Source organism: Musca autumnalis, unplaced genomic scaffold (assembly GCF_047663935.1).
Source record: "Musca autumnalis isolate F117 unplaced genomic scaffold, ASM4766393v1 scaffold_5, whole genome shotgun sequence".
Lineage (NCBI taxonomy): Eukaryota > Metazoa > Arthropoda > Insecta > Diptera > Muscidae > Musca > Musca autumnalis.
In genome coordinates, this window is record NW_027412088.1 from 15,232,807 (window position 1) to 15,260,773 (window position 27,967).

Here is a 27,967-nt window from a genome sequence, read left to right on the forward strand (position 1 = left end):
AAGCACTATACCCCACTGCTCGCAACTGAGTTTGTTTCCTCCGCACTCCATTTAATCCAAGCTGAATTCTTCTTGATTTATCTGCTGAATGGTCGTTTATATTGTCTTCGCATCACCCAAAATTTTGGAAATATTTACACACTTTTCTGATCTTTTTATTTACTCATTTATTTATTATTATGTTTTTTTTTAAGAGTTTATGTCGCTTCTTGTTGGGAGCCATATGCAAGTGCTAATAAAATGTAAATAAAATGTCACGACTCCAATCTACATTGCACTACTAACACTAGCCAACACAAATTCTACAAGTCTAACACGTTTTTGGGTATTTACCCATTTCCAATCTCTAGACATAATGTTCATGTACATTAGTATTCTTTAGTGAAAAAAAAACTTTCTTCAGTTTGTAAAAAAACATACTCAATCGTTACAAACCAATCAATCACCACCACCCATCTTATCAATACGTCAGTTTTTTTTCATTGCCGTTAGATATTAAATCTCCTCAAATGATGAAATATCACAAACGTACTTGGTATAAAAATATAAGCATCAGAACCTAGAACAAGTGAAATCAGATAGGTTGTTAGTCATTTCGAAACGATTTGACTTTTTACTCGGCTAGGACTTTTAGTTGTCAACATAAGAGCAATGATAAGATTGATTGTAGAATAATCACCACAGGTAAATAAATACTTGAAAGATTTTATAAGCGAATGTAACTGTATTGCAAAATATGGCAACAAGTTTCCTTATTCCAATTATACCCAAATATAAATACAAATTTGGAAAATGTTTTTCGTTTATTGAACACATTATTTGGAATTCATGTTTTTAGACAATGCATAAATGATTGTCTAAAGTAATTCATTGTTTCTTTTGAAACAGATAAGAGTTCTTGGAATCTTTATATTGCCCAGACTATATTTTTCAAGACATACAAAACAATTGTGACGTTTCATTTGGACATGATAGATATTTTATAAATGCTTTGTTTTAATCTGAAGCTTTATTGTTGGGAATATAATTAAAAACTATGAATATTGTCTACTTACACATTTTGGCACCACAAAAGATTTCACCTCGAAATGTGTTCATAAATTTACTGTTGGCCATAAAAATATTATTTTGCATTTTCATTAATGTGTTTTATGTTTCTGTGCATCATTTCAGCTTACTTTGTAAATACAGTGTACATAGAATATGAGCACACAAACTCGTAATAGCGGCGGCAGTCGCAATCAGAAGAAATCAAATTCTGGCGGTGGAGGAGGTGGTGGAGACTCAGTTTCACAGACTTCACACAAGAAAACGGATAATTCAAAGACAGAAAAGGAGAAATCTCATCCAAAGGTACCTCCTTCATATTTTCTTAAAAACAATTTGAAACGATTTGTTTTGCATATTACTGACATTTTTCTTTGTATTTTTTACGACTATACAGCCAACAGCAGAACAGTTACGTATTGCCCAAATAACCAACAGCAATACATCGGAAGATCCACAGATGCGTGAAAAGGTCGCCACACTTATAGAGATGACACAAAGATCCGAGGAGGAGGTCTGTTGTGCACTGTATGAATGTGACAACAATTTGGAAAATGCAGTATTGTTTCTGTTGGAGACGCTGCCAGTGGTATGTAACTGCTAAAACGTCTCTTTTAAGCGTCCGAAGTTTTCAATTTACTCACCTCACTTATTACTTATTTAGGGAGCGTTTGAAACATCTTCTAAGAAGAAAAAGAACAAAGCTGCAAATGCTGCACAGGATAATAATGCCGGTGGCGGTGATGGAGATTGGGCCGATGGCAATGCCAACACGGACAAGCGTGAAAAATCACGTAATCGCAACAGTAGTAATCGTGGTGGACGTGCTGGATCTGACAGTCGGGGATGTAAGTTAATTCTGCAATTTCCAATGTTAATCCTCTTAAAATATTTTTTGTTATTTTGCATAAATAGGGCGTGGCAGAGAGGCCCGAGAAAATGAACGCAACGCCAGAGGAGGTGGTGGCGATCGAGATGATCGTGCAAACGACAACTACCGTGGCGGCCAGCGAGGTGTTGGTGGCGGCGGTGACAGTCGTCGTGGTGTCGGAGGAGGCCGCGGTGGCGGTTACGTTGGTCGTGGTGGCAGAGGTGGTGGCCGCATGGGCGGTGGTCGTGGCACTGGTGGTCGTGGAGATCGTAGTGGTGGCGGCGGTTATAATTCACGCTACAACAACACCAACGATGACCACCAAGAAGTGGAGCTGTGGGACAATACTATTGCCCAAAATGCCGAAAAGCAGCACCAACAGAGCCAAGACGATGCCTGGGGTGATTGGGATAATGAAGAGTATGTTGGTTCTCTAAAGGATAGTAAGGTATTCACAACGAGTAATCTACCGAACCAAACGGCGGCCAGTGTATTAAGCAGTGGTTTAGCTGGCAGTGGTGGTGGCACTGTCAGTGGCAGTACGACGAGTACAACAACAGGGGTCACAGGGGAAATATCATCGCAACAGGGATTGGACCATCATCATCTTGGTACATCAGTGATTGGCAGCAGTTCGTTGCAGGCTCAGTCACAGGGATCTCATTTGAATACGTTAGTTGGTAGTAATGTCGTTAGTTCCGGCCTTGATGACAACACGACCAGTAATTTATCGACGCCGATTATGCAGTACAGTGCCGCAGTTAGCAGTACGCCGCAAATTCAACAGCAACAACAACAACAACAGCAGCAGCAACAACAGCAATCGTCGACTGTTGGTGGTAGTTCGCTAACCGGTGGCACAAGCAGTATCAGTGGAACGTTGGGCAATTCACAATACGGCAGTGCCGTTGATAGCTTCTCGAATGCAGCAACCGCAGCAGCAAATTTGGTGCAACAGGTTCAACAACAGCATCTCGAACAACAAATGAAATCATCGACAACATTGTCGGTGGAACAATCACAGTATTTCAATTCATTGACGTCGCAGAATACTGCTGGACAGTCTGTGGTGGGTGGCAGTGTGCCGCAACAACAGCAGCAAATGGCTTCATATGCCCAGAATCCAAGTAGTGTGCAATATGCGACATCATATGCCAATGTGTTTGGTACGGGTACAACAAGTACAGGCAGTTCGGCGATAGCAAGTGATCCCACGTCGCAGATACAAAGTGGTCAACAACCACAAGTACGTCGTGCCCGTGCTAAACTACCCCCACCCTCAAAGGTACAAAGTGCCGATAATGTTTAAGTTCAATACGCTAATTCACTTATTTTTGTTTATTTTATTAGATTCCTTCAAGTGCTGTCGAAATGCCAGGTGATTCATTAAATAACATGGGTTACATCGATGTGCAGTTCGGTGGCTTAGATTTTGGTACAGACGATTCCTTCGAAAATCTATCGGAGAAATTCAACACATCGGTTACATTGGATAGCCAACAATCGCAACAACAACAACAGCAAGCCCAACAAAAATCGTTGGTGCAATCGCCGCAAGATGTTAGTGCTTCAGCCTATGATCAAAGTAAAACGGTAACACAACAACAGCAACAACAATCGTTAACTGCTGGTTTACCAAACTCTCATTTGGTGGTAAGATAACAGTTTACCCTACTTCATTGATGTATACATACTTATTTTTAATATTTTTTATATACAACAGACTGATACCCTAACAGCTGCTGCTGCTTACACACAACGTTCTGCAACACAACAGCAACCACAACAGACTCAACAAATTTCCAGTGTCAGTGGTACAACTGCACAAGGTGTTAGCGCGAGTGGTACTAATGCGTTGGATCAATTAACCAAAAGTGATCCTTATCAACAAAATACCACTTCAGCGGCTTATCAAAGTTCTTACCAAAGCAGCACCAATGTTACAAACAAAACAGGCGTTGCAAATGCTTATCAGCCTTCTGTGGCATCACAAGGTTACAGTAATTCCGCTTATGGAAATGTTCAGGTAGGCTTAAGCAGCCGTTTCATTTGCGAAAGGATTTAGTTAACGTTGTTTTTGTTCTTTGTTTTTCATAGTCATCGGTTGCTAATTCATATCAACCACAAGCGTATGGCTCGTATCAACAAAATTCTATGGCTTCATACCAACAACAACAGCAACAGTCTGCCTCCCAAGCAGCACAGAGTGCCTCAAATGTTACTGGAGGCTCTGTAGCCAGTGTGGGTGGTGTATCTAATTCGACACAAAACATTCCTTCTGTTGGTGGCAACAGTAACAGTAGTGCAACGTAAGTATAAAGCTGTGGAAAGATACATCTTTTTCGTTAGTTAGTAAAAGTTGAAACGTTTACTACTAATTACCAATTTTGTTTGACTTAAGTATTTACAATTTAATTCTAACATAATGTTATGTCTGTTCTTTTTTATTTTTGTTTCCCCAACTGCTAATCATCCAACCATCCATCCATCTCCTCTACTGTTTTTTTTTTCTAATCAAATGAATGCTTTGAAACTGAAACAAAAAAATGTGCCTGTTGATTGCCACCTGACCTTGTTTTTGTGTGTGCGTGCCTGCATTTCCGTTTGTTTAGCGCAAACACAAATTCCAGTTATTTGTCATCTGCGTATGGATCACAACAAAATGCTTACCAGTCTAGCCAAAGTGTTTATGGCACCACTGGCTTGTCAAATAGTTCAGGGTATGTATTGTGAATAGAAGAATGTAATGTTGTTTTATCCATGGATTTGGATGGATATTTTAGCCATGGATATAGGATGGAGTTGAAAAGGCATATTTTAAGGTGTTTCATTTTAATTTTTTTGGCATTTTTAGTTAATTTATCCCATTTTTATTGTTGTTGGCTTAAAAAGACCTACCTGAAATCCTAAAACTAATGGAGTTGAGGCCTCTAACAGGACTTAAGACCCAAAAATAATTGTTTGGCTAAGATGTAACCGTACATTCTAGTCAAATATATAATAAATACACAATTTATATAAAAAAATAAAACCTATGCAAATAATGAAAATTAGGAGAAATTAAATTTAAAAATAAACAACTCATAAATAACGATATTGACCTCCCCAAAGTCAAAGTAAACTAGAAATGCCAACAAATTTTAAACGAATTGCCTCCATCCAAATCATGTTATTAACCTTTTAAAGCGAAACTTAAATTCCCAGCACATCCGTATCATTCATTACCGTTGTTTATTCCACTAACATGCCTAATTAGGTACACGGGCAGCACGAACACACCATCGTCTCAGTATAGTAACTTTAGTACTAGCGCAAAATTGAAGGATCCCACCTCTACATCTTCAAATACTTCCCATTACGAAAGGTAAGTGTTGATGTCATGCAGACGAAATTGTTAAATTGTTTGATTTGTTCTTTTTTTAGTTTTGATAACGTTTAACAAGTTATATTAACAATAATTAGTAATAATTAATTATTGTATTTGAGTAATTGTCATTAATTTAACATGTTTTTCTTTTTTCTTCTCCCATTCCATGTACTTCTGTTTCAGTGTATCCTCTAGTAATGCTATTAGCAGCAACAGTGGTACATCTGTAAATTCCGTATCAAGTGGTGTCAATTCCAATAATGCCGTGACAAACAGTATGATCTCATCCACTTTGGGTGCATTAACAAGCAATACAAATGTTAATAATCCTTCTTCTCTAGCTAACAACAACGTCAATAGCAGCAGTTCGAATAGCAGTTCTGCAAATAATGTCACATCAAATGTGGTATCGCAGACTGCTGGCGGCGGCAGCAGTGGCGTTGGCGGTGTTGGCAGTGTTAACAGCAGTAACACTAGTAGCAGTAATGTTAATGTTAACAGCAGTAGTGGCTCAACGTCCGGTGTTAGTGGTAGTACATCATCTGCCGTAGCTGCTGCATCATCAAGTGGTGTATCGTCGGCGACGAATAAGACTGGTAGTGGTGTAACGGGTAGTAGTGGTGGTGCACCTACTGGTGGTAGTGGCGGAGCTGGTAGTGGAATGGTACCCAACATCCAAATGGTTAGTCAATATATTCAGACTTCATTGCCATACTATCAGCAACCAGTTTATTCTTACGAGGATTTACAAATGATGCAACAGAGAGTGCCACATGTGGTGAGTTCATGGAGAAATGCAACACAATACAAGCAAACATACACATTTATTTATCCATAAAACAAAACGAAAAACGAACCCACAACCAACCATCAACTCATATAACAACAAATAACCAACCATTCTAACTCATTGTGTTATTGAACAAAATCTATTTTTTAATCCTGAATCAGAAGCTAAACATTTTAACATTGCTTCGCCCATCATTATTTAACACGGTTTAACAAGGAAATATGTAAATAATTAGAAAGGAAATTAATTGGACCGCTTTTTTGCTCGATCAGGAATTTGTATTAACCATTAAATTTGTGAATTTTCAAAGTCGGTTGCAATTTAATAAGTGAAATGAATTTGAAAACGAAGTCATACAACGAGGGCTAGTAGCCAGTGGCATGCAGTATTTGAAATTCATGGACTTGTTGTCAAAGGAAATATGACAGACCCATTCATGTGTCTCTTTATTATTGTAGTCAATGTTTAGGTAAAATTTGCCGTTAATTGTGGTGAAACTTGGCACATGCGTGACCCTATTTACGATGTCGGTTCAGGTTTAGATACAGTCAGAGATTTGCATCGAAAGACAGACCGAATTCAACCAAAAACAATGCATGACAAACAGCCCTGCTTAAAATCCTTTCATAAGAATGTACATAGATTCAGAGTGTCATTCACACTTTCAATTTTATAGAGATTCGGCAGAAATTAATATGAAAATAGTAATAGAAAATGCAAAGTAATAAAATAAATAGGAAAAATACATATTGGAGAAGTTCTCGACATTTCAACCTCTTTGTGTATTTTTAACACAAACCTAACCTTAAAAGTGAAGAGCGTTTTCTTCGTTTGTGATAAAATAAGTCTTAGAAGTTTCCATAGTACATTTTTCGGCGTTTTTATGGGCCTAATTTTTCTATTAACAGATCCCATGCGATGGTAATTTCAACAGGAGACGTGTCCTTAAACTCTATTAAATGGTCTGCCGTTCAATCCCCGACCAGAACATTTTCGAAGGTGGCAAATCCCCTCAGTGTAATTTCCTAAGTATTTCAATCATGAAAAACTTTATCTCTGAGATAAAATCGACTCGGTCCCATATCATTGAGCCAATATGAATCGGCGTGATATGAGAGAAGTCTTCCTTGTCCCTTCGGGATGTTATGGGAACATATGTATATAAAGATCAAAAGTTATTGAATTTTTGCGAAGAATGGTCCGATATAATTCGGAAGTCATTCCTTTCGGTAACTATCCTGCCTTTTTGGTTATTGTGTCAGAAAGCATGGATTTGCTCACAAGAACATTCCCATGACATTTTTATACCCTAAGCATTTATGCTAACGAGGGTATATACACTTTCATACGGGCAAAATGTGCCTCATCGAAGTAATGGTTTTAGACCCAAAGTATGTTTGGACGAAATGTGTCTGTCTGGCTGGCTGGTGCGCACGATAACTCTCGAACCGATGAACCTATTTAGTCCAAAATTTGGTTTTCGCAATATTTTGTGCCGGTACCTCCCCACAAAAGTTCGAAAATGTTCGGAAAATTTGTGCTCACGATAACTCTTGACGGGAGTAACCGATATGGTCCCTACTTTGCAAATCGTGAAATTTCTACTAGACTTAGATGAGGTTCCAATATGGACCAGTCCGTCCACTCCTTCAAGTACCTCCCACACAAAATTTCGGAAAAGTTCAGCTTAGGACCTGCTCTCGAATTGCTTTGATTTTTGTTGTAGCAGCTTCTATTCACCGTCCTCTATACGATAGTACAAGTTTCATTAGGGGCAAGTCCATACTTCCTGAGAAAATAGCCTGAAAGTTGCAAAAACCCCTGTAACACCGTGTGAGGTGGTTGGAGCGCAAGATAACTCTAGAACGGATCTACTGATTGGGTCCAAAATTTGGCCTTAGTAATATTTTGTCCAAACATAGTTTAAGTTCGAAGATAAGCCATATCCGTCCACTCCTTCAGGTACCTACCCCACAAAATTTGAAAAATATTGGGATAAATTGTGCGCACGATAACTCTTGATGGGACTGACCGACTTGGTCCATACTTTACACATCCTAAAATATCTACCAAATATAGATCAGGTTCGAATATGGACTATATTTGTCCACTCCATCCCGTACCTCCCACACAAAATTGTGGATAAGTTCACTTTAAGACCTGCTATTGAATCACTTTGATTTTTGTTGAAGCAACTTGCATTCGCTGCCTCAATTGCGATGGTAAAATTTGTTTCAGGGGCAAGTCCATACTTCTTGAGAAAACAGCCCGAAGGGTGTAAAAACCCCCTATGGCACCCACATGGTCTATGTCGGTCCATTCCTTTAAGTACGTTTTCCGCAAAATTTTTGAACTTTAATCCCAATCATCATTTTTGTCGGTTCATACGACCAACATTTTGAAACCCCTAAATACATAAGTTTTTTGTGAAAAAGTGTTTCAATTTGCACAGGCTGAGGGTATATCTCTGTCGGCAAAGCCGACTGATACTTTTTTAATCGTTCCACTAATAAATTAGTTGTTTATAAAATAATAAAACAACAACAACAACAATGGGATTAAGCCAGACTATTTTGAAAAAAACAAAATAAGCATTTTAATTTCACCGATTCTTGTCGGTAAAGAATCAAACTAAGCAAACAAACGGGAAGCAATTATATCTAAACTATACAGGGCAATCATGAATAGAAATTCGGTGCGGAATTTGTTCCCTTTCCCCAATTTCACATATTTGTACTTCCGTATTTATGTCCAAAACGGAAATATTTCAGTCGATTTGGCATAATTAGATTTTTAAAGAATTCCACCATTCAAAATTATTTTCCGTGTAGAAAAATTCCGAGCAAAATATTCATGATTGTCCTGATAGCATGGTAGAACTAATAAGGTAAAGTAAATACTACAACAAATACAACTCAACAACTACCACATTGATATTTGATTTTGTTTGTAATGTTAGTGTCACCGGTATATGTAAACAAAATAAGTAAATGTCTATAAATTATTGGAATTTAAGCCATGTTTATATTATAGCCTTTTGGCAGGGTTAACCTTTTTAATGAGGATTTATTTGACGTATAGGCAGGCAAAGGAATTGACATTTGAAACCCAGTGGGTTTGTTAAATCCGGCTATATATAAAAGTACTATTAAAAAACTAATAATTTTTCACATTTGAAAATAGTCTTTATGGGAAATAGTTTTTTCGTAATGATATATTTTTTCCTCAAAAATATATATCCCTAATGTACATCGAAAATATGTATAAATATATTAAATGTTGTATGGAATTTGACACTAACGTTACAGCCCAGTTCAGTCAACTGGGTATTGCTGTTACTTTATAATTGTCTACCATCTCCTGATAGTATGTCTTCGTTTTATGTATTTTACATTCAAATCCCAGTAGTGCGATTATCTAACTCACTTTTTGATTTACCGATAATTATCGAAAAATTAAAATGCTTATAATTTCGATAATTAACGATATTTTTCTGTAAGTTAGCGATTTTTAATGATTTTTATCAATTTTCTCGTTTAGAGTTAAGCTTGATGATCGATTTTTTTTTTTTTTTTACTTTTATTTCATTCATAATTTTGATTTTTATTGCTACCGATTTTTGTCGGTAACTCAAAAAATGAGAGAATCGTTCTATAGGCAGGCCCCTACATATTAAATGATAACTATATTCTACAAAACAGCGGTTTGATTAGTTTTTAATTTCTATCATCTAGTTTATTCAGATATTGTTTGATGTTTTTATTGTATTGCATTGAACCTATCTCATATAACTTGGTTTAAATAATTCGTCCTCTCATCATTCCCGCTATTGCATCTACTGAAATAATGATATCCCATTCCTTATTTTCATACACATACATACCCATGGCGTGAATATACAAATATACATATGTATGAGTAAGCGTAGATTATAATACATATATCTTTCTCTTAAATGAATAATGTTTCCAATGTATTCAAAATAATGTCCAAACAATTTGCTGCTTACTCATGTACATATGTATGTATTTTATATATTTGCGGTAACAACATCCCATGTATGCTTAAATGTAAAAGTGGCTTTTACGACATTGGTCTTGTATTTATGTGGTTTTGTTCTTTTCTAATTTCCCATTTTTAGCAAGGTTATTATGACCTGAATTACACTCCCACAAGCCTTGGTGCTGGTCGTGACAATTTGGGTTCAGTAGCCTATTCCACAATGACTGATGGCCGATTTACCAGAACTGACAATAATTCCAGTCCTGTTAGTAATGTAAGTATAGAAACACAGTCCAGAACAGTGGATGGATGACATATACTAATCATGTTTGCATATTCTTTTCCAGGTTTCAAGTACAATGTCACAACAAGCTGGTTCTAGTGGACCCATGCTTAATGTTCCTTATGCTTATTTCTATGGCGGTAATGTTATGCCTGGTAGTTTTCAGTATGGCACTCCTGCTATTTATCCGGTAATTTTTCAAATGTGAAATTTTTATGAATTGAATTAATGTTTTCGTTTTTCCTTCCCACTACAGCAAATTCCTGCTGCTAATACAGCTTCTGGTGGACAATTCCCTAAACCTTCATACAACACCGGCTATGGTTCTACGAACTATGATGCTCTATCTCAAGCCTCTCAAGACTATACCAACAAAACGTACCCCTCAAGTGTTAATCAGCCCACAAAATCCCAAAATGTAACAAATCCTCCTCAAGCAGGAACAGCTTCAGATATTACATCGTCTATGTATGGCAAAACGCATGTAGCACTTAATAAGGTCAATGTAAGTAGTCGCGTTTTGTTGAATGTTTCAATCTCGAAAACTAATTATTAATTGGCTCCTTTTTTCTGCTTGCAGTCGTACGAAAAACAAAATTTCCATTCGGGTACACCACCGCCATTTAATATGGCAAATACCCAAACAGCTGGTGGCACATCAGCACAACCTTATGGCATGTATTTACCCACTATGCCTGCTGCCGCAGGTCATCATATGATTCATCCCCAAATTCATCAGGTAATTTAAAACATTTTTCAATTTAATTTTTTTTCGAATATTTGTCCTCATTTTTTGAGGGAAATTATTGAAATGATTTGATAATTTGCTAAAACACATTGAAATTAATAAAACATATGCTACACATTTGTAGATAGTTAACCAACCATAAACGCACTACCAAACACGTTTCATGACATGTTCCATTACGATCACAAGATCATTGTTTTATACATTTTATGTGTACATAATACTCTGCCTAGTTAACAGTTTTCTAAATACTACAAAAACAATGAAAGTATAAATTATAAGTGCCTAGAAGTGTGCCTTCAAAATAAGTTTAAATGTGTGTATGTAGTTTGAAGTTAAAATAGTTGGACTTCTTTGGTTAGGGTTTCTTTTTCCAGGCTATACAATGTTGCATGCAAAATTTTTAAAGGAAATAATGTATTTTCAAATCTCTTCCATTGGGAATTATGGTTAACAGTAAAAAGGACGTTAGACTTAATCAATAAATTTCCATTCTAATAAACTAGCTCGTATATAAGAACATATTTATGTCATCCTCAATATATAAAGATTTCTATAATATTTTTTGTTAAGCCAACTTTTCATTTTTTAATATTACATTTGTATACTTTGTCCATAAAATCCATATGAATTTGAGAGAATCTGATTTGATTGGTGTACTTCCAAACTAATAGCAATTATTGTTATGTTGCAAATCGCACGCTTAACCCTTTGTAAGGATGTAAGAAAAAATAATCAAATTTGTTTTTCTCTTGTCTTTATAACTCCACACTGCCAGTGATAACAAAGATTCTTTAGTACTGTTTTTCTTGCTGTCAAAGAGGTGGTGCAATGAATCCACCTAAGGATCCACACTGTATTGGTTTAAAATGTTAGCTACTGCAACCCTGTTAATACTACTCAATCATGTCTGAAAGTTTGTTCTCCTCTCTAATTAGGGTTAGGTTAGGTTTAAGGACGCGTAGCTGTCATTGTCGGAGACCTTGTGGTCAATTGTGTTCATCCTGATAAAGTGCTGAAAAAACAAAGTTATAGAGAAGAATAGTTGTTTTGAAAAGAAGGAAAATAGGTATAACAGAGGTTTGGAGATATTGAAAGGATATTTATGATTTAGGTATAGAAAAGAGAGAAAGTATGCCCTTTTGTGGTACAATATTTTGGTCTTGCTGAATTAATTTTAGAAGAAGCAGACTTGTGGCAAGAAGAAGCAGACTTGTTGGCTCTGGTTGGCAGAAGGTTGTCAGTGATTGGATCGTGGGCAGGGGTGCCAACTGTTCTGGGGTAAAAATCACTATATACCACATACATAGGGGAGGTCTGTAGCGATTTTTACCTCAAAACAGTGGAAACCCCTGCCAAAACAGTGGTTTTTGTACGACAAAAATCACCACAAGTAGCGGGAAAACCACCTCATTGGCATCCCTGATCGTGGGTACACCCAAGATTCGCAGTCTCCGCGTCGCGAGCATAAGCGACATAATAAGTGTTCGATTGTATCTGTTTCCTCTTATTCTTCGCTCAATCTGCAGAAGTCAACGGTATCGCCTCTTTCCCACTTGCAGAACATTGATCTTATTTTGCAGTGATCCGTGATAATTCCTACCGTTAATTTCTAGTTGGTTTTTTCATGGAGAGCAGGAATGTACTTCTTCGCTTGGAGAGGATGGGCCAGATTGCCCTGATACCTTACAGCTAGATTCGTTGTGTCGGATCTGGCTAGCCTTATTACCATATCCATATTCCAACTGCCCCATGATATGACAAAAGGGTGGCTAGATTGAGTTGCCGACTTACACATCGGTTGACTCCGATCCGCAACGTGCCATTTCATCTGCCTTTTCATTTCCTTGATGTCGCGATAACCCCGGACCCAACACAAGATAACGATTGCTTTTAGCGCTTCCAAGGTGTTCTTACAATCCAAAACCGCTGCAGACTTGATAGAGTGGGATCTAAGTGATTTAAGGGCCGCTTGACTATCCACATAGTCACCTATCCAGCTAAGCCCTTTTTCAATTTGCTTATCAAATCTGCTTCTTTTGACTGCCAAATTCTCACCTTGGAAGTTAAGAAATATAGGACAAATAAAATATTTCCCAACACCCAAGAACTGACAAGAAGGAGCTGTATAATTTGGTACAGAAGTTTATATTACTCCTAGGATTCGGTATTGAAAAAGGGCTATTTCGGACCCCGTTTTGATATAGGCCATTTAGAACGGTACGTTCCTTGAAAGTTTTAGCCTCATTATCCCGCCGAAATCGCGAAAATTTCGTATTTGGTCTTCATTGGGAGTACAAAACTTTCCCCTATAAATTTGTCTCGACAAGTATAAGTCGTGTATATGGAATTGAGGTGAATATTATATTAAAATGGCGATAGGATTTTAAAAATATTATTTAATAAACAAAAGTTAAATTTCAAAAAACATTTTAGGTCGTAAATAAAGGTTGATTTTTTAAGAACCATAGGAAAGTTTTTCAAAATGAAACACATAAAATTAAGAAAAATGCATGACATCTTTATTTGAATCGATATTACGCTCCATATAATTTAATGTTTGAAGATTATTTCACGCAAATGTTGACCGTGACTGCGCCTCAAATGGTCCATCCGCTTAGTCCAATTTTGGCATACTCTTTCCAACATTTCGGCCGGTATCTCGTGAATAAATTCATCAATGTTGAGTTCCAATGCGTCAATTGAAGCGTGCATGTGTGTATAGACATGAGCTTTAACATAGCCCCACAAAAAATAGTCTGTGGTAGGTCGTTCGGCTTCAATTCTTAAATTATAGACCGAACTGAAGATGTTTGACAGTGAAACAAAACACGAAACATGCGTCAGCTGTTTAAACCAGTGTTGCCAAAAAGATAATAGATAAAAAATCATCCGTTATAAGCGGACAAAACTAAAGCACCCCCAATTTGAAGTATAACAAAAACTATTGTTATCAATATTCCGTTGTGAATCTTCTATTCTGGATGACATAAACACGACTTTTAGGCATAGAGGATATTAAATTATTAATTATTGCTGGCGATATTGCTTCCCCCGCTACTTTTGCGGCTTCAAATAAGTTTTCTTTGGTTTTGCAATTTTTTTTCGGTTGATTTTTGAGTTAGCGATCTCCCACACGTCCCAATCGGGAGTTAAGTTGAGGGTATTAGGCTGGCCAATGGAGAACATCTCGAATTGTTTTGGAATCACTCCTTAACCAATTTCGATACATGGTTATCTTCCTGGATGATCCATCTAAGTGGCATATCTTCTTCGGCATAAGGCAACATCGCGCCTTTTAATACCCCAGCAAACCAAATGTCGGATGTCCGACATATCGAAACAATTTCGGAAGCAAAATCGTTCAGATTTCGTATCGATTTCTATACGATTTTTCGTAGGGGAATTTGTTCAGATTTCGTTCCGATTTCGGAGAAAATGTCGGAGGTAATTTCCCTTCGAATTTGCTAATGTTTTTCTTCCGATTTCGTTACGAATTCGGATCGATATGTCGGAAACAATTTTCCCTTCGCACAGCAACCACCTTTTGTATATATCTAACAAGCAACATTTTAGTTTGTTTTCGAAAAACAAAATGGTTGGTTATAAAATTCGCATATACATTTTTTAAATATTTTAAATATAAATGCAACATATAATAATTCAAGCTAGTGTTGATAGACTCAACATATTCGTACACAAAGTTTACATTGTTCTACTATAACTACAAAATGATAACAACAGTGAAAATCATTAGATATCTTTGAAATTATAATCTTCCAATAAAAAAAATTTATCAATAAAAAAGAGGCATCAGAGAAAAATTTTTTCCTTCGATAATCATACGAAATTATTCCAAAATTGTTCAGAAACCTTTACGAAAGTTCGAAAGGTACCTCAGATTTTCATACGACATTATTCCGAAATCGTTCAGAAATCTGTACGAAAATTCGAAGGAAGAAATTCGAATTTCGAATTTCCCAAGGATTTTCTTCCGATTTCGTTGCGAATTCTGACCGAAATCGATTCGATTTCGCTCCGACATTTCGTTCCGAAATTATGTCAACCACTTCATACAACTTTCGTTAAGATATCGTTACGATTTCGGATCAGATATCGGACGTAACGTCCGAAATTTGTTCCGATTTCGTTACGATATCGGTACGATTGGTTTGCTGGGACATTACGATACTTGAAACGATCCATAATTCCATTAATCCCAGGCCATTATGTTCGGCCACAATGTTTTACAGTGTCTTTGCAATATTTAGGATTTAACCGTTGCCCATTTGGTCCACGCCTTTTACCATCTGAATACTTTAAATTAAACATAGATTCATCGCAAAACAGCACAGTCCTCCATTTTTTTACAATCCAGTTCAAATGGGTCTTGGCGAATTCCAGTCTGGCTCCTTCATTTTTTGTCGATATGAAAGATTTTTTTTGCTGGTCGTCGACTGAATAAGCCGGCGTCTACTATTCTTCTGTGAATCGTTCTTTTGCTAATTTTTAAATCTAAGCGATTTTGTATTTGACCGGAGGATGCTGTAGCATAATTTTTGGATGAATATGAACAATATCGGCTAATCTTTTGGTATAGCCCCCTTAAAGCGGTACCTTCCGATCTTCGGTATTTTCCACCAAAAATCGTGGATCTGGGTCCACGTTTGGGTATAGCCCCCACATAACGGTACCTCCCGATTGTCAGTATTTTGAGGATTTAAGTAAAATTTTCCGAAAATCAATTATTTGTATAACTTTGTTTTCTTAAAAAAATTATCATTTTAAAAATATGTACTGAGGGGGGTGCTTTAGTTTTGGCCGACACTGTACATACCTGTGAGTCTTCGCTAGGGGTATAAAAAATTCCTAGAGAAAATTGTCGGTATAGATTCTAGATTTAATATAGCAACCATGTAACTATACCGTCCGATTTTTTTGTATTTCTTGGGTTCTTTGTCACGGACCCGAAATGGGATAAAAATGTCTTATTCGTTATATACATATTGTTAATACAGGCAATGTTTTGGTAGGGACACCATGGCGGAGGAGCTTAGTATTTTCATAAACTAGTTTTGGCGGTTTATATTACAACGATATAACATTTTTTGAGGGGTTAGGAAGAATAGATTTGGATTTGTTCCTTTGTTTATGTCAACATTTTGAATGGCTGAGGACTTATATCTGTTGGCAAAGCCGACTGAAACTTTTTCCTTTTTTATTTACGAATTAGTTACCTCTCCGTTGTAATAATAGTTCCATAAACATCCCATACGGGACAAGGGAGACTTCTCTCATATCAATGAGTATATCCCGCTTCATATTAGTAGCTCAATGATATGGGACCTACTGTTTATTGCCGAGTCCGAACGGCGTGTCTTAAGACACCACTTTTAGAGAAGTTTTACATGGCTGAAATACTCAGGAAATGTCGCCAACATTACTGAGGGATATTTTGCCACCGTTGCAAATTTTTGATGTTGCCTGGTCGGGTAATCGAACCCACTCATTGCACCACGATGGCACACTACCTACCTCCCCTTTAGAAACTTCAAATATGTGTATTGCACTTTGATTACGAAGTAATTAGATTTGAATTTACAAGTATTTTACTCTTTCATTATTAACATTATAATACCTAACAATGTTTAAAGTTTAGTTATTCAGCTGTTGTTTTTTTTTTTTTTTTAATTGGAAACGCGCAATTTGAATGGGATAAATATTTATTTTTCAAAAACTTTGCCATAACGCATTTACTACTACCACCCACCCTTATTTTTTTAAATATGTTTTTGTGTAACTGTGTGACTAAGGGGCAATGTTTTATCTCATTAACAACATACGTACATATATATGTAAATCATTCTAATCTAAACCTTTGTCAACTTCAAGTGGAATTTTGTTAACATTTTTTGTCGTCTGCCCGCCCACCACCACCACCTGTCATCATTAATACCTACATAAATGTGTATTTGTTCGCCGCCTATTTCATTAAAAGCCCATAAGCAACAATTCATTTGAACTACTACCTTTCTTGTTTTTTCATATGCAAGCATAATACCCTCCTATATTTATTTGGTTTTTGTTTTAATTAAATATATTATTTGTGTTTTTTTCAAAACTAAAAACATTTCAAAACAATTTAAATTAAAAACGAATCATTTTCTCTTCATTTAATTATCTCCCCCCTTTCAATCAGCAACAGTATTTTTAATAAAAATCGAAATTAAAAGAAATATGTCTATCAAAAGAATATAAACACACACCAACCACCACCCACCACCCTTCTCCTCCCATCAAGCTCAACTAAAAAAAAAAAAACAAAAAACAATACCAAAAATACAAACCAACAAAACTCTACTTATGCATGAAATATTCTCCTGTTTGATTTTTATTATTATTTCTTTTGGTTTTTATTGGACATCAACAAATAGATGGACGGCAGGATTCACAATTCATCCCGCCGGGTAAGTTGATAACAAGAACAACAACAAAAAACAACATTAAGTCATGTTCCCCTTTTTATAGAAATAAACACACCATTTAGAGTTAGAGTTTAGACAAAACTACAAAATCATACAATCAACTAAAGAAAGTCATTAATGATTAAAATTCATTTTCAATTTGGCAGTCTCTACATTTTCCTTGCCCTCCTCTCTCCCCCTTACTACTAACTAATACCACAAAACATTACTTTTTTTATAATCTGGAATCATCATTTTAAATTCTACTACACTATGTAACGTAATGTTTTAATCATGTCCAGCAATTAGTTTGAAGTTTTCAAGGAACTGCTGTAGTGTTATGGGGTCAGATAGACAACTTTAAGAAAATGTTCATAAGGGTTAATGAGGCACACACACACATCTTAAATTATAAAATATTTATGGGTATGTTGAATTTTGTGTTTGTTCGATGGAAGCGTGGCGATGCAAAGACGTTGGAAAACCCTTGCTGTGTTTAGTTCTAGAACTTGTATCATATTACATTTCTGTTGGTAGGACTTTATTGTGGTCAGGCTTAAACCCAGTGTTTAATTATTAGTGATGAAAATTTGCGTGGTTTGGATTTATGTACATTTATGTCATTAGCTCGAATATGGAACAAGGAAATTTTTCAACTGTGATTTGTTTTGGCACAACTGTTTTACTTTTGCCAAGTAAAGTCGTCCCCAACTGTGATCTTCAATTGCTTATTTGGGCATTGTTGTTTGTGGTACCCTATGGATTTTTTCGGAATGATTTGGATTGCAGTTTTCTATTTGTTATATACATTTTGATCCCTTTTGGTGGGTATGAAAGCTCCTTGGAGCGTATACTAAGAATCCAAAGGAAATTTCGGCAAAGTTTTGGCGTGGTTTTTTGGTTGTCCCCAAGTTAATGCTTGCGAAAATAGTTTTTATCTCTATTTAGCGTCATTGTAGCTTCGTTCTGGGATTAGATGTTTATACTCAAACCGAAAGGGGGCTCTTTTGGTAGAACATATCGTTCCTGAAACTCATTGCCGTCCTTTTTTCTTGAAAGTAGTGCCAGTAAAAAAGTACCACAAAATGAGATTTTTCAACTTCCAAATATTCTACAAAATTGTTGCGCAGAAGATTTTAGATACGGTTCTCATAGACAACTAATCGATATTTATACATTGCCATTTTGACTATATCTGGTCCTTTTGGGTTCTTAATATACTCACCAAGGGCTTTATTCGGAAAACGAATTTTTCACTTTGCTCTTAGGAAGGACGCGTAGCAGTTGTATTAGTCAGCTACTTCACTTGGAAACTTTATGGTCCATGGTGTTCATCCTAATAGTAGAGTGCTGAAATGTGAAGTTAAAGGAGAAAAATAAGAAATGGCAGAGATTTTTAAGATAGTCAAAGATATCGAAGCTTTTAGGTGTCAAGAAGAGAGAGTTTTGGTCTTTATTTTGGTGCGATAGTTCTTCCTCACTTGGTAAGCAAACTTGTTTGGTCGGTTCGGTAGCGGGTCGTCAAAGATTGTATCGTTTACCATGAGCATCGGGCAGCGACATAATGGGGTTTATCATAAATGGAATTTCCCCGTGAGTATTCTTTTTTCGCCGTTGCAACTTAAGGGAGAAAGTGAACAAATTCACGGGGAATTGCCGTTCACGATAACCCCCAATAAGTGATCGATTGTCTCGGTTTCTTCCTTATCTTCGCATAACTTGCAGTAGTCAGCAGTATATCTTTCTCATTTGTAGGACAAATAACCTTATTCTGCAGTGCCCCGTTAGTTTCAGGTCAGATTTCTTCATGGAAAGCACAGATGTAGTTTTTCGCATAGAGTAGAGGATTGATCCGATTCTCTTGTATACCTTACAGCTAGGTTTATTGTTTCAGATCTGTCTAGCCTTATTCCAACTGTCACATGAAATTGCACAAGGGTGGCTTGATTGAGTTGTCGACTTCCACATCGGTTGACTCTGATCCGCAAAGTGCCAGGTCATCTGTTATTAATGGGCCGATTCCGTACAGCGAGGCGAGTCGTGTCGCGTTGCCAGTTGCAATTTTTCCATTACGTATGGCAAAAGTCGCACGACGACGTCAAATTTTGTCGCCGTAATGTTCATTTTCCGGCGACAACAAATTAGCTGTCGCCGTTCATTTTTACTACCGAATAAAAATAAAATAAAAAAAAATAAAAATAACTTGTTATCGACGATTATTTTCTATCGCTGTACGTAGTGCATTTTTTAAATTTTGTCACAGAGACGATAGACGACGCGACATGACTCGCCTCGCTGTACGGAATCGGCCCATTAATTTCCTTCAATGTTGCAATGATCCGGGACCCAACACAAGGTACCGTTCTTGCAGTCCAAAACCGCCGCAGACTTGATTGTTTGGTAGGTGAGTGTTTTAAGGACCGCGTAGATATTCACCAGTTCAACTATGTCCCCCTTTTCATGATGCCTATCAGTTCTGAGGCTTTTCTAATCACAATGATCTCAGCTTGGAAGACGCTACAATTTTTGTTCAATCTGTATGAGAGCAGTAAGTTGAGGGTATCGCTGTAGGCGTCTGTAGCTGTTTCCGTTTCCATCTCGAAACCATCGGTATATACCTCTATACGGAGTAGAGGTGGGGATTTGTGAGTCCAGGCCTCCCTTTGGGGTGGGGTATGTGTATGGTTTAAGGGCCGGTTCAACTGTTTTCATATTGCTTATCCGTTCTGTAGCTTATTTGATTGCAAAGATTTCGGCTTGTAAGTCTCAACAATGTTCGTTTCAATTTATATTAGGGTCGTAGTTTGAGGTTATCGCTAAATAAGTCTAATCCTGTTAGAGTTTCCATCTTAGAGTCACCGGTATAAATCTCTATACTGCCTAGTGGTGGGGAGTTATTTGTCCAGGCCTCTCTGTGAGGTGTACATTTATCACACGGTAGTTTATCCTTGGTGATGTATAATAAATGATTTCCTCGGAGCTCGGTGGTAGTTCTTTTACCCGTAAGATGACAGCACGACAGTATTCGGAGCTGCGGCATAAATTGAGCCGAGAGCATTCTTGGATGTCAGTTACTATAGTGCAGATCCAGTGTATGAAGATTGATCAAGTAGCACATTGGGGGCAACATGCGGAGTGCTCTTAGTGGCACCGGTGATTAGGATTGATGCTGCCCTTTGGACATATTAAATTTACGTAAATGCGATGTTTGCTCAAAGCAACCACAATGGATGGTTTGATTTTCTCATGTTTGTGAACCAAGAGAACTAACTTTTTTGACCAAGACGACCATTGTTATACCCTCAGCATTTATGCTAACGAGGATATATACACTTTCATACGGGCAAAATGTAGCTCATCGAAATAATGGTTTTAGGCCCCAAGTATGTTTGGACGAAATGTGTTTCATACAATTTGGAGTTGATTTAGCAATGTTCGTCCGTCTGTCTGTCTGGCTGGCTGGAGCGCACTCTCGAACGGATCAACCGATTCGGTCCAATATTTTGCTTTCGTAATATTTTGTCCAAACTTAGTTTAAGTTCGAAGGTGGGTTATATCGGTCCACTCCTTCCGGTACCTCCCCCACAAAAGTTCAAAAATGTTCGGAAAATTTGTGCGCACCATAACTCTTGAAGGAAGTAACCGATTTGGTCCATACTTTGCACATCGCGAAACTTCGACCAGGCGTAAATAAGGTTCCAATATGGACTCAATCTGTCCACTCCTTCGGGTAACTCCCACGCAAAATTTCGGAAAAGTTCAGTTTAGGGCCTACTCTCGAATCGCTTTGATTTTTGTTGTAACAACTTGTATTCACTGCCCCCTATACGACGGTACATGTTTCATCAGGGGCAAGTCCATACTTCCTGAGAAAATCGGCCAACTCCTTCCGGTACCTCCCTCACAAAAGTTCTAAGCTTTTTGCTAACGGTAATTCTCGAAGTTAGTAACCGAGTTAGTCCATACGGTGCACATATGAATATTTCTACGAGACATAGATTAGGTTCGAATATGGACTATATATGTCAACTCCTTCGGGTACCTCCCACACAAAATTTCCGAAAAGTGCAGTTTAAGAGCTGCTCTCAAATCCCTTTGATTTCTGTTGTAGCAATTTGTATTCGTTGTCCTCATTACGACGGAACAAGTTTTTTCAGGGCCAAGTCTATAGTTCCTGAGAAAATGACCCGAAAGCTGTAAAACCCCTACGAAAAAAAAAGTTCAAAAGTTTACGGGAGATGACTTTTCCCATACAATAGTTCACCGGAGATGACTTTTCCTATACAAAAGTGCACCGGAGATGACATTTCCACTACAAAAGTACACCGGAGATGACTTTTCCTATGCAAAAGTTCACTGGAGATGACTTTTCCTATGCAAAAGTTCACCCGAGATGACTTTTCCAATACAAAAGTTCACCGGAGATTACTTTTCCAATACAAAAGTACAACGAAGATGACTTTTCCTATGCAAAAGTTCACCGGAGATGACTTTTCTCATACAAAAGTTCACCGGAGATGACTTTTCCAATACAAAAGTTCACCGGAGATGACTTTTCCTATACAAAAGTTCACCGGAGATGACTTTTCCAATACAAAAGTTCACCGGAGATGACTTTTCCCATACAAAAGTTCACCGGAGATGACTTTTCCAATACAAAAGTTCACCGGAGATGACTTTTCCATACAAAAGTTCACCGGAGATGACTTTTCCTATGCAAAAGTTCACCGGAGATGACTTTTCCAATACAAAAGTTCACCGGATATGACTTTTCCTATACAAAAGTTCACCGGAGATGACTTTTCCCATTAAAAAGTTCACCGGAGATGACTTTTCGTATACAAAAGTTCACCGGAGATGAGTTCACCGGAGATGACTTTTCGTATACAAAAGTTCACCGGAGATGACTTTTTCTATGCAAAAGTTCACCGGAGATGACTTTTCCTATGCAAAAGTTCACCGGAGATGACTTTTCGTATGCAAAAGTTCACCGGAGATGACTTTTCCAATACAAAAGTTCACCGGAGATGACTTTTCCCATACAAAAGTTCACCGGAGATGACTTTTCCCATACAAAAGTTCACCGGAGATGACTTTTCCAATACAAAAGTTCACCGGAGATGACTTTTCCTATGCAAAAGTTCACCGGAGATGACTTTTCCTATGCAAAAGTTCACCGGAGATGACTTTTCCTATGCAAAAGTTCACCGGAGATGACTTTTCCTATACAAAAGTTCACCGGAGATGACTTTTCCCATAAAAAAGTTCACCGGAGATGACTTTTCCAATACAAAAGTTCACCGGAGATGACTTTTCCCATAAAAAAGTTCACCGGAGATGACTTTTCCAATACAAAAGTTCACCGGAGATGACTTTTCCTATGCAAAAGTTCACCGGAGATGACTTTTCCTATACAAAAGTTCACCGGAGATGACTTTTCCCATAAAAAAGTCCACCGGAGATGACTTTTCCAATACAAAAGTTCACCGGAGATGACTTTTCCCATACAAAAGTTCACCGGAGATGACTTTTTCTATGCAAAAGTTCACCGGAGATGACTTTTCCTATGCAAAAGTTTACCGGAGATGACTTTTCCTATGCAAAAGTTCACCGGAGATGACTTTTCCAATACAAAAGTTCACCGGAGATGACTTTTTCCCATACAAAAGTTCACCGGAGCGGACGGTAAGTTTCGAAAGGATCAGCCGATTTGGTCCAAAGTTTGGCCTTTGTAATATTTTGTCCAAACTTGTTCGAAGTTCGAAGGTGAGCCATATCGGTCCACTCCTTCGGGTACCTCCCCCAAAAAATTGAAAAAATGTCACTAAAATGGTACACACTATATCTCTAAAACGGGCATACCAATTTGGTCCAAGGGGATCCAAAGATCTCATAATATTTTATCCAAATGTAGTATAACTTGCAAAATGGTCCATATCGATCTTCTCTTTAGGGTACCTTCACACAGGCTGAGGGTATATCTCTGTCGGCAAAGCCGACTGATACTTTTTTTACTTGTTGTGTATCCATCTCGATAGTTTGACTAGAGTTCCTTGCGTAAGTTGCGATAAAGTTTGTGGGAGATCATAAGACACCACCTTAGAACTCTCAACGATGTTTGAATAGATCGTCAATGCAATTGATCAGTTTAGAGGTAACACCTAAGTTTGTGAATGAATTATAGATGGATAATTCAGAAAGTACAGAAAGTCCGCTAAAAATTTTAGAAACTTGATGCAGCAGACTTGGGCATCCATCCACCAGAATTGTGCTGTTTTCACTTGAGCCATGTATTAAAATCTTAAGCATAATGGGAACCTGTTCACTACGTTCCTTTTTGTACCTATCCGGCGTTCTGTTATCTTGCAAGCACGACACAACATATCTAATTATTTTTAATTACATTTGTTTTATGCTTTCCAAAAAAATAAGGTTATGTTACATAGTGTTATGCGTAATACCAGAATTAATAACAGTATACCACCACCATCACATAAAAAACATCTATTAGGGATATATTGGAATAAAAGCGTTAAAGTGGCAAAGTTTTTTAAATCAAAAAATAATATAAATGTCATTATCTTAACCCTTAATCCCTTTTGGCTCAAAATTGTTAAAAAGCAAAAAAATGTGTTTGGAAATTTTTATGAATGCTCATGATCATTTCATTTCGGTATTAAGATTTTTTTAGTTGTAGTTTTGTTATTCTTAGATATTTTAGTATTTTTCTTTATCAAAACCATACAAATTATGTAAATTTTTGGCGGCGCAATGATTGTTAATAATTTTTTTATTTATTTTTTTATAGGACTCGAACAGCACTGGTCAACGTCAACCCACAAGTAGCCAATCAAAATCGGCTACAAAACAAGGATATTCGCCTTCCTATTGACTACCACACATACATTAAATACCCTTTTACAACAACAAGAATGCTGCTGGCGCTCTCCTTTCACTGATGCAAACACATTAAACTTAATAGAAATGACGGTGGAAATATGACAACAAGAAATTGTTTTTGATAAAAACATGGATTACCATCATCGCCCAACAATATTGCTGCTGCTTTTTCAAAACCAACAAACTGCAATGCAGAACAAAACAAATAATTAAAAAAATAAACCTCTACAACATAGCCCCCACATACACGATATTTCATCATTCTCCATTACAAGAACAGCAACATCATATTATTACATAAAAACAATTCTATAAGGAATATCTCTCCGTCAGTTTTTAAAAGAAGAAGAATAGTTAGTGATCCCCCGTCTTTTTAGGAAACATATTTTAAAGAAATATTTTAATCACATCTCTAATTCCTCCTCGCCATTGCCGTTGTAGCAAATTATTATCCTTTTGCTATAGTTTTATACGTCTTCTCATTTCAATCAGCTAAACCATTTAGGATAAATAACCAAAAACAAAACAAAAAAATAAACCTTAACGTCTCCAATATAAAGAAAGATGCCGCCGCTATTCCTCCTCCTCCTCGTCGTCGTCGTCATACACACATTACACAACAACATAAATCATAGAAATTTTTCATGCATTCGCATCTTTTTTTATAAAAAGAAACAAAAATAAAAACAACCACATCAATGATAAATTATCAACAAAATAATTTAATTACATTTTATTATTATATATTACCAGAGAAGGAAATGAGAATAAATAATAATTATTAAAACAGAAAACGAAACAAAATACTATATATATGTATGTACTACTACTAATGATAATAATACACAGAAGAAACATGCCCCGAGAAAATTCAAATGAATAAAAAAAACCCTGTTGTGCGTGGGTACAAAAATAAAAATTAAAAACAAAAACATATTTATAATCATCAACAAGAGGAAGAAAAATAAAACCTAAAACCCCTCTCCACACACGTTGCAAAGCAAAAACAGTCTTTTTGGTAATAGAAGAAAACAAATACGTCGTAAAAGTTTAATTGAAATATAAACACAGAAGGAGAACAAAAACAAAGCAAACAAATACAGAAGAAACAGAAGAGAAAATAATCATAATTATTATAATAAAAAACAAAACAAGAAAAACAACAAATATTGTAATCGGTTTAAACTTATATGTATAATTATAATAATCTTAATATTTAAATTAAATACAACAAACAAAAATATGATTGAATCCAAACGTAAACAATTTTGTGTTTTCTTTTAGACTATGTGGTAAATTATGGCCTCATCGAATTGTTTGCTGGGTATCCATGGGATTCCCTATCTTATGTTGAATTGTATGACTCATCTTGTCTCTGTATCTGCATCGAGTTGACAATGAAACCAACTAGCTACTCACATTACCAACATTGTCGATCTATGTTCTCAGTTAGCTGCGCCGCCCACATGAGCTGACGTAGCTCAGAGGAGGGAGTGTCTGCTTCTGAGCCATGAGGAAAGGAGTTCGATCCCCGATGGGACCGGGCCTGTTTCTTATATTTTTTATTCCTAAATCTGTTGCCCAACCGATTTTTGGAGAGTTTCAGGGTACCATGTCAATGTGTTAGTGAGTATATTCAAATAATAATTTTATTTGAGATAACTGTGATCTTTTCGTTAAATCTTCTCATTTAACACCTATATATGTTCCCAGCAAACCAAATGTCGGATGTCCGACATATCGGAACAATTTCGGAAGCAAAATCGTTCAGATTTCGTATCGATTTCTATACAATTTTTCGTATGGTAATTCGTTCAGATTTCGTTCCGATTTCGGAGAAAATGTCGGAAGTAAATTTCCCTTCGAATATGCTAATGTTTTTCTTCCGATTTCGTTACGAATTCGGATCGATATGTCGGAAACAAACTTCCCTTCGCACAACAACCACCTTTTGTATATATCTAACAAGCAACATTTTAGTTTGTTGTCGAAAACAAAATGGTTGGTTATAAAATTCGCATATACATTTTTTAAATATTTTAAATATAAATGCAACATAAAATAATTCAAGTTAGTGATGATAGACTCAACATATTCGTACACAGAGTTTGCATTGTTCTACTATAACTACAAAATGATAACAACAATGAAAATCTTTAGATATCTTCGAAATTATAATCTTCCAATAAAAAACATAACAAAAAAATTTACCAATAAAAAAGAGGCATTAGAGACAAATTTTTTCCTTCTATAATCATATGAAATTATTCCAAAATCGTTCAGAAATCTTTACGAAAGTTCGGAAGGTACCTCCGATTTTCACACGATATTATTCCGAAATCGTTCAGAAATCTGAACGAAAATTCGGAGGAAAAAATTCGAATTCCGAATTTCCCAAGGATTTTCTTCCGATTTCGTTGCGAATTCTGATCGAAATCGATCCGATTTCGCTCCGACATTTCGTTCCGAAATTATGTCAACCACTTCATACAACTTTCGTTAAGATATCGTTACGATTTCGGATCAGATATCGGACGTTACGTCCGAAGTTTGTTCCGATTTCGTTACGATATCGGTACGATTGGTTTGCTGGGTTAATAACTAATGGTGAAAACAAAAAAATAAATGAGATCTTCACTCTTGTCAGCCTCCAAGTAATGTTCATAATTCTTTTGCTTTCCTGAACCAACAAAGTAAACACACATCACGGAGGAATCATAATTGCAATTAACTTAGAGTTTTGTGTCAAATTATTCAGACAAAAGTGTTGTTTTTTTTAACCTAAGATAATCATTGAAAACCTTAAAGTTTCCAAATAAAGTGTGATTACAAGCAAAGCAAAATATCATTAGCCTCCGTAAATCACAGGTATTTTTGTTCCTTAAAGTCAACCCCAATTACAACTTACGTTTGTTTTAACAAATATCTTACGATTTTTGTTAGAAAATTTCCACCAACAAAAAAACCAAAAGGAACATATTACGGAATCATCAGCTCCAATGCTAATAAATAAATCTGTCCAGTGTCTTGCCAAATATTAAGGTAAGAAGTGATAGACTTTACCGAAAAAAACCTGTTGGCCATACAATTTTATTTCTTATCTAATTTAGATTCGACGTGACCTCCTCATTTGCGGCAATACGCTGTTTGAGCCGTAAATGGGGAATCCAATTTTATTTGTGAGCAAAACAAGATTTATGCCATCACTACATTCCCATATCGGATTTTATTCAATTTAAGGAAATTGTACTTTCCACGTACTCCGACCACAATTCCTGGCCAGCGAGCAGAATATCTTTCTCTATACACGAAGATTGCTTACCGAACTATTGGAACTGGCCAATAACAAAGGTGTCGTTATTTTGAAACGAAGAATATGTATCACACATCCGCTTAATATAAGAGTGGTATTTTTCCGTAATTGGGGATAAAATATTGGCAACTATAATCCTCATTTGTAAAAAAAAATCGGAGACTGTGCGACTGAACACGTGC

At 36.6% G+C, this 27,967-nt stretch overlaps 1 protein-coding gene across 40 annotated transcripts in view; it reads left to right on the forward strand.

Moving 5' to 3' along the window:
• Positions 1-25,735, forward strand: part of lig (ubiquitin-associated protein-like lingerer) — a 31,215-nt gene extending 5,480 nt beyond the window's left edge. For 5 of the 40 annotated variants that reach the window (XM_073991853.1, XM_073991856.1, XM_073991854.1 and 2 more), the window contains exons 2-16: positions 1,174-1,353; positions 1,445-1,636; positions 1,712-1,895; positions 1,963-3,203; positions 3,269-3,571; positions 3,642-3,944; positions 4,016-4,227; positions 5,469-5,560; positions 5,627-6,063; positions 10,217-10,351; positions 10,425-10,550; positions 10,617-10,865; positions 10,941-11,099; positions 17,543-17,575; positions 24,381-25,735. In XM_073991853.1, the coding sequence (XP_073847954.1) occupies positions 1,204-1,353; positions 1,445-1,636; positions 1,712-1,895; positions 1,963-3,203; positions 3,269-3,571; positions 3,642-3,944; positions 4,016-4,227; positions 5,469-5,560; positions 5,627-6,063; positions 10,217-10,351; positions 10,425-10,550; positions 10,617-10,865; positions 10,941-11,099; positions 17,543-17,575; positions 24,381-24,464 (3,900 nt within the window). In that variant the 5' untranslated portion in view covers positions 1,174-1,203 and the 3' untranslated portion in view covers positions 24,465-25,735. Of the gene's footprint in view, positions 1-472; positions 685-1,173; positions 1,354-1,444; positions 1,637-1,711; positions 1,896-1,962; positions 3,204-3,268; positions 3,572-3,641; positions 3,945-4,015; positions 4,228-4,530; positions 4,639-5,174; positions 5,283-5,468; positions 6,064-10,216; positions 10,352-10,424; positions 10,551-10,616; positions 10,866-10,940; positions 11,100-17,542; positions 17,576-24,380 lie in introns of those variants that run through there. The other 35 variants (XM_073991830.1, XM_073991831.1, XM_073991832.1 and 32 more) reach the window with 16 other exon arrangements.
• The last annotated feature ends 2,232 nt before the right edge of the window (positions 25,736-27,967 follow it).